Here is a 7,706-nt window from a genome sequence, read left to right as displayed (position 1 = left end):
ATAGTCAGAATTTATTTCAGGAGCCAATTATAGACATATATTGTTATATTTGTTGTTGTTATACAGCTTCCAGGAGAGCACAAACCTCACACTGCTTTGTCTGAGCAGTGCCAGCCACCCTACTTCTACTGTTTTTTGAAAAGGGCATTTCTGATGGGGTTGATAAAGTGGGGTAATACCCCTGGGCAATGCAAGCCTTCCTGTGATGGTGTTAGTGCTCCTTCTGAAGTGTGCTCGTCTGGAATCATGTTTCAAAGAAGCGTGTACAAAATATCTTTGCCAATGCGGGGGGGTGGGGGGGGGGGGCAGTTATCACTGTCTGCTGTTAGACACCCACTAAGAGACTGGCTGAGCTCAGAGCCAGCAAATTCTTTGTGACACTTATACGGAAGGAAAGGGGGCAATTCAGAGCAGCAAAGTAGCTAGGCCATGGCTCTGAATCCTGCACCCACCATTCCCTGCAGAGGAAGCCCAGGGAGTCTTAACTGCCTCAAGCCTTAGACATTTGTGTTGAGTACCTGAAGTTAGGTATGGTAAACAATGCCCAAAAAAAAAAAAAAAGGCAATGCTTGGCACCTTTTGGCAGCATCCATTCCTCTGTGATTGTGTCTCTTGAGCTGCTGTGGTGAGAGTGTTCACCCCTTGGTTAGGTGAATACATGGGTATTGGTGAGTGTTGGGGTGCTGTGGAAATGCAATTGTGTTTTCACATGGAATTTGGACCACACTGGTCTCTAAATGACTTTACACACACCAGGTAAGGAACTCTGCTTTGTGCTGAATGGTGCTGGAAGAAATAGATGGTCTGATGATACAGTGCAGTGAAGCCTTGGATCCAGCTGTTTTCAGAGGAAAAGAAGGGAGAGGAAAGCTTGTCTGGGCTGAACTAAGCAGCTTTCTCTGCTTGCCTGTCTGAGGAGGCAGGAGTGCAAGTTTACAACATCAGGGCAGCAAGAGACCGAGAGAAGGGGATGGAAAATGCTGTTGAAATGGTTGTCAAGGTTGTGAGCCAAGGTCAGGCTCTGCCAAAGAACAGACCAGGCTTTTGAGGATGTGCCAGATACAGCAGCAGAGACAGCTCTGGAAGAAGACCTGGGATGAGAGACCTGCCCTCTGTAGGAGGTATGTAGTTTTGCAGTGCTCATGCTGGGTAGGGGAAGGAGGGGGAGCAGTGTGACAGGTTCCTTTGAGTGATGGCCTTGAATGGTGATTCCCCTTCTCCCTGTTAACAAAGCACAAATATCTGGCCTTGCCCATCCTGCCTAGCTCTGACATTCCCTTCCCTATGCTGTTCTGGGAGCATCAATTAAAATAAGGCCAAGATCTTGGTGTGTGAAATATGTGGATTGGTCAGCTGTTTGCAGAACCAAATAGGATGGGTTTAGGCTGAAAGAGCAGGGCTAGAGCATGCTGTGCTGCACTGGTCAGTGTGGGCCCAGTTGTTAAGGTAGCATTGCTTTTAGCAAATGCTTTCAGATCTGAAGAGGGTTGCTGGTTAATGTTGTATGAGTCCTAGATGCATTATAGTGTTCCATTCCATTAACATGTGAAACATGGCCAGCAGGGTTCAAGCCAAGGAGTCCTAGCAGCCATGGTAGAGCGGTCAGAAGGATGGAAAGACGACCAGTTCTAAATCCCTCATACCTCTGTCTAGTAAATTTGAGTATGTCCCCCCTTCCCAAACACTATCTAGAAACCTTAGCTACAGCAGGAAGCTAGTGCTACTGACGGCAGGATGGGTGGTGCTTGCTTACCAGCAGCCTGCCCCTCCTGACAGGGACCTCAGTGGCCACAAGAGGGGCTGAGATCACTTTGTGTCTTTAACACTGGGGCCCCAGTGTAAGCAGGAGCTATAGCTGTCATTGTTTGCCCATACCAGTAGCTGATTAACCCTGCTCTTGTTCTTCATTACAGTGACCCCTGCAAGCCTGAGGTCACTGCTGAGCTGAGCAGAAGAGGGAGCACCTATGTAGGAATAGGAGGACCAGAGCTGTAACCAGTCCTTGGGAGCCAAAGCAAGTGTTTGGGCCAGAGGGCTGCATTGCAGCAGACTACATAATTCCTAGCAGAAACACAGCCGCAGGAGCAGAAGTATCATAGCACTTAGCTTGAGAAGGTGCTGTTGTGTTCTTAGATGGTCTTTTTACCAGTGCTGTAGAGACCTTTCCCTTCCCTCTGCCAGGGCTGTGTGGTAGGGTGGCAGCAGCTTACATACTCGTTATCAGTATTCCCGTGGGCTGCATTGCACTCCAGTGAGATTGTGATGATAGTCTGTAAGGCTGCATACCACATGGTACGTTGGACTGGCAATAGTTTGTAGCTGGTACTGTGCTTTTCTTTGTGCTTAATAAAGGCAACTTACACGATTTATCTTTGTATTGTGTGCTTTAATACGCCATCAGTGTATGTGTGTATCATTGCTCCACGGAACTCACATGGCTTTAAAATGTCCTCAAATAAAAGCGTAGTGCTATGTTCAGGGAATAAAGAAGAAAAAAAAAAAAAGCAAAGGCAGCATCATTTTCTGACAAGAATACCAGCTCCAGGTTCTTCCAACTTTTAAACTTTGGGAGATCTTTATGTCCTTGTTTTGCCCAGACTAACAATGTGTTCTGAGGGCATTCAGTTCAGCTTGCAAACTTTAGTAGCAGCACAACTCAGACTGATAGTGTCTCATACAGAAAGTGGTGCAAAGCTCCCTCTCGTGATCGCTAGCTGGACACCTGGCACCAAGTAGGCTTGAAGGTATGAGAGCAATGGCTGCTGCTCCTGCCAGCAGTTTGAATTCCTCACAAGGTCTTTCAGGTGTACAGTTTGTGTCTGGGCATAGACTGAGCTATGGCTTGGTGACCCAAGGAGGAACTGGCAGCTACGCACAGAGATCACTGCTAACTGCAGTAAACTGGGATATTAAAAAATGGCAGAGCCCTTAAAATGTTCTTGCTCAAAGCACTTGGCGAAAGGTACTGCTTTGGTGCAGCATTAATGGCCCTTAAGGCATACCTACTCCTGAGTGGCAGCTCTGAAGGCCTGGAAGCTGGCAGGATGGTGTTTCCTAGGTTTTAGTTGCCTTTCTGGACAAAAGTGAAGGCAGTGCTGCCACGTGCAGCTCTAGGACAGCAGTATCTTTTGGTAGAAACAAGTATCTCTAGAATACCTGCTACTCTCCTTCCATCTGACGGTGTCTGGACGGGTCTCATGGACATGTCAGACAGTGTCCTTCCACCTTGGGAAGTCTTACGGTGGGATCCCTGACTTGGCCCATGAGGGTGTGGTGGGGCCTTTATCATTTGAAACCCCTCTTCTCAGCAGGATGCTCTTTCACTAGTAGATGTTATGGTGACCACATGATGTTCTCGTCAGTGCTCTGATACTTGTATAGGACAGATGCTTATGAAAGACCAACAACCCCAGGCAGGATGGTGGTGTGAATGCCCTGTGGCATTGTTCACGTCAGTGTTGGGCAGTTAGTTCATACTGACACAGGCCTTGAGTACCTACGTGCCTGTATTTTACATGGGTTAGGGCAAGCTGAGACAAGTGTGGGGAAAAGTCTGGCTCATTTGCTGGGTGACAACTGCAATAAATATTGTTTGAAGTTTCTCATTTGCATTTCCAGTGTAAGGAGACGGCGGCACGCAGGATGCTTCAGACTATTCTAGCCTACCTGATATGTTTCTATGCAGGGCAATACTTTCTTCCTCAGCTGTGACTCCTTCCGCAGAGAGGGGTTATGCACAGGAAAATAGTTGTGTTGAGTGTGTATTTCTTAATGATTTAGTAAACTAAGAGCTCTTTGCTTTGCTTTCTTTTCTTGTAAGTCTTTTGGTGGAACTGTATAGGGGATGTTCTTTCCAGGGTGGGTAACACAGACCAACTGCCAAATCTGTTACATGCTCAATGGCTGAATTTGTAGTTTCCAAGTCAGGACAGGAACTACTGACAGCCCTCATTCTGGATTTCTTTTTAAAGGGGGAGACGTCGGTTCATGGGACTGCTGCAAGCCCCAAAGAAGGTAATGAAGAGGGGTCAGAGAATGACCATGGAGTGCCTTCATCCAAAAAGATGCAGGGGGAGCGTGGAGGAGGAGCAGCTCTCAAGGAGAATGTGTGTCAGGTAGCATCCTTGAAGAAATCTCTTTGAAATTTCACCTCTGTAAAGTGGTCTTTTTGTGTAAGTTCTGGGATATGCTAGTGCCCTAGATAAACCCAGGTAACCTCAAGATGTTTATTGTAGAATTAACCAGTTTTTTGTGCTCTGAATTGAGCCTTTCCTCTGTGATTGCCTCTCCTTCTGCTAAAGTTCACAGACGTTAGGGAGACGTGACCAACGTAGGGTTCATGCATGGTAGTAGGGACTGGATGGCAAGTGGCAGCGGTGATGGACAAACCATCTGAATTAACTGACACAAGAAAAACAGCATTTTTCTGCAGGGGTCTCTGCTGGCAGTCCTGGCCAGCATGCAGGTTGTTACTGTCTGGGATGTGTTGGGGAAGGAGGTTGCTCAGAGCTGACATTGTGCTTCTTTCTCTGCAGATCTGCGAGAAGCCAGGGGAATTGTTGCTGTGTGAGGCGCAGTGCTGTGGTGCTTTCCACCTGCAGTGCCTTGGGCTGTCTGAGATGCCAAAGGGCAAGTTCATCTGCAATGAGTGTTCCACAGGTACGGCAGCTTTTGAGAGTGCAGGACAGGGTGCTTGCTGTGTGCTTGCCTGGTGCTTCCTTTGCTGGAGTGATGTGCTTGCAGTAGGGCTACTAACTAGCTCTCAGTCCTGTGATTATTTGTTTTGTATTTGATAATGACTTTCTAATTAACTGGTCTTACTGTTAATTCAGGCACATGAGGTGTGAAGAAGTGAATGTCCAGGATCTGGTGGGAAAGAGAAGGGGAAATTCGTATCTGGTATAACGGAGGATGAGTCTGCAATGGGCTGGAAAGGGGGCAATGTCTGAGTAGGGCTGTCAATTTTTATTTTTCTTCTTACTTTTCCCTGGCCTGAAATCACAACTATAATAATATTTTTTTTCAATGTGGAGTTTTATTGCAGCTGCAGGCAAAACCAGCCTGCTACAGAGACCTGTGCTTTGGGGATAGGTACAGCAGGTTGGGAAGTTGTGCTGTGCTAATACACAGACTGGAGGAAGTGTCAGGTCTTCATTTAGCACTTCTGTGTGACTGATGTTAACGTCTGCTGCTCTTTCTCCAGGGGTCCATACCTGCTTTGTGTGCAAGAGCTGTGGGGAAGATGTGAAACGGTGCTTGCTGCCCCTCTGTGGGAAGTATTACCATGAAGCGTGTATACAAAAGTATCCGCCCACGGTCATGCAGAACAAGGGCTTCCGATGCTCCCTGCACATATGCATGACTTGTCACGCTGCTAACCCAACAAATGTCTCTGCATCTAAAGGTACTGAAATCTTCTAGGGTGGTCTGGGGGGTGCCGTCAGAACCCTTTTCTTTGTATCATGTCCACTGTGCAGTTACCTGGTCCGCTAGTTGTTTTATGTTGATTTTCTGACCCTCGCCACGGTGCTTGCTGTAGCATTTGCTGAGGAATAGCTTCTTCCCGAGGGGAGTGGAAGGGGTGGTGTCGGTATGTGAAGTTGCTGCTCATCAGCACTCCTGATGATCAGACATGGCAAATAAAATGTTCTCATCTGTCCAGACGCTTGGATGCGTGCACATCCAGCAATGCCACATTGCCTCTCTGGGTTTTTGAGTAAGTCTCTGGAGCTGTGCAGACACTCTCACATTTCTCCTATGTACTTCTCACTGCGCCCGTGCTGCAGGCGATGCCTGCTTAGCAGCACTGGCTATGAAGGCAACAGCATAGAGAGTAACATAGGAAGAACTACGATACTGTTGTACTTCTTTTTTTTTTTATAATGTAAACTCTTGTCTTGTAGTAGTGACGCCCTTGGGCTAAGCTTCTCAGGCAAACGTATGTTTGAGCTGTTTGCAGCAATACCTTGACCTTTATCTGGCATGATTAAACTTAAAACTTTTATGGGATTGCCTTGTATATTTGCTTCTAAAGCTGCCTTTCTTTAAATTCTTGGTATCTTAAGACGAGTGACAGTAAGACCAGCTCTATTTTTATTCTCAGGGCCTGTCTTAAAGTTGGTTTTTTTTCCCCACATAATGTAATTTGGTGTAGAAGGCAACACTAAGGTGTAAAGCCCACAGCTGACCATTTCCCCACTGTACATTTGCATTGTGTTCCACTGGCTGCTGCTTCTCAGTGGTCAGATTTACCCCTTTCTTCCCACCTCTTTTCCTTGTTAATAGTCTCCTGTGAGGAACTGAAAACAGGCTCTCAGAAACCTTGGATAAATTAGGCCTGTAGGCAATTCTGAATTCCCTGTTCTGGAATTTCAGGGTAAAATCTGATAAAGTGGAGAGGCAAGTGCCTATGTTTTCAGAAACTACATAGATTGGTTTCATTACGTGCAGCTAAGCACTTGGAACACCCCCTCTGTAATTACTGTCTGAGCTGATTTACTAATTATTTGTGTATGATAGGAAGCAGTTGCAGTCTGTGAACTCTTGAACTGTTTCTGCACAGTGTGCAGGAGGTTTTTCACTTCAAAATAATGTAATTGTACATATGGTATATAAAAAATATATGTAATTATATATATATATAGTTATATTAACTTAATAGGAATCTAATGAATATGTCGTGAATGGTCTATAAAAATTTAAGGTGAATTTACATTTCCAAAGATCACCTAAGATTGCTTGTTTTAAGCTTAGGTATCAATAGAGACTAGTTTGGGGAGGAAACAAAATATCAACCTCCTTTAGAGGTTAACTGTCTCCAACATGTTCTGGTGCTAGGTCGCTTGATGCGCTGTGTGCGATGTCCAGTTGCATACCACTCCAACGACTTCTGCCTCGCTGCTGGGTCTGTGGTTCTCGCCTCCAACAGCATCATCTGCCCCAATCACTTCACTGCACGGAGGGGCTGCCGCAACCATGAGCACGTCAACGTCAGCTGGTGCTTTGTCTGCTCAGAAGGTGAGATGGTCTGTGCTGGGTCCTTTGTCACCAAGCAAGGCCCTGACAAGAAGTCATTAGAGCAGGCAGAGGCTTTGCCTGTCCAGACTGTGCCCGTGAGAATTGCAGAGAACAGCTCTTATCCGTCCCCATTTAAGTCCAGGTTCAGGCTAGAACATTTTCTGGATCCTTAAAAGGGTTGTGTAGCATGAGTAGGGCATGAGCTGTTGAAAGGGTTTGCAGAAGAGCATCATCCCCTTTTTTCATTTGTTTCTGTCTGGACATGTGGAGTCCAGGGCTTCTGCACAGTGACTCTGATAAATTCCTCCTCCTTTTCTTTGCAGGGGGCAGCCTTTTATGCTGCGAGTCGTGCCCGGCTGCATTTCACCGTGAGTGTCTAAACATTGAGATGCCAGAGGGAAGCTGGTATTGTAATGATTGCAAGGCAGGCAAAAAGCCACACTACAAGGAAGTAGTCTGGGTGAAAGTTGGGCGCTACAGGTAGGTGAAGGTAAAACAAACTTGTCCCCATCCCTTCTTCATGCAGTGCTCATGGTGATTGAGCTGAGAAGCTGCTCCCCTCTGCAGGGTACAGTGCAGTGGCCTCTGACTTCTCTGCATACGTGTAGCAGCTGGTAAAACACGTGCTTTCCTCATCCAGTAGCCTCTTGTCTCCCCACCAGCCTTTCTGGTAGCCCTCACACCACCTT

At 46.6% G+C, this 7,706-nt stretch overlaps 1 protein-coding gene across 1 annotated transcript in view; it reads left to right on the top strand.

Annotated features, from left to right (window-relative positions):
• NSD1 (nuclear receptor binding SET domain protein 1) overlaps positions 1-7,706 on the top strand; it is a 45,283-nt gene that overhangs the window by 16,749 nt on the left and 20,828 nt on the right. The window contains 5 exon segments of the mRNA XM_035897126.1: positions 3,972-4,115; positions 4,536-4,659; positions 5,204-5,404; positions 6,838-7,017; positions 7,341-7,497. Coding sequence (XP_035753019.1) covers positions 3,972-4,115; positions 4,536-4,659; positions 5,204-5,404; positions 6,838-7,017; positions 7,341-7,497 — 806 coding nt within the window.

Source organism: Egretta garzetta, unplaced genomic scaffold, assembly GCF_000687185.1.
Source record: "Egretta garzetta isolate BGI_Z169 unplaced genomic scaffold, ASM68718v1 scaffold1257, whole genome shotgun sequence".
NCBI classification, from domain to species: Eukaryota; Metazoa; Chordata; class Aves; order Pelecaniformes; family Ardeidae; genus Egretta; species Egretta garzetta.
Note: the sequence above shows the minus strand (reverse complement) of the source record. Positions and strands in the feature narration are given on the sequence as shown.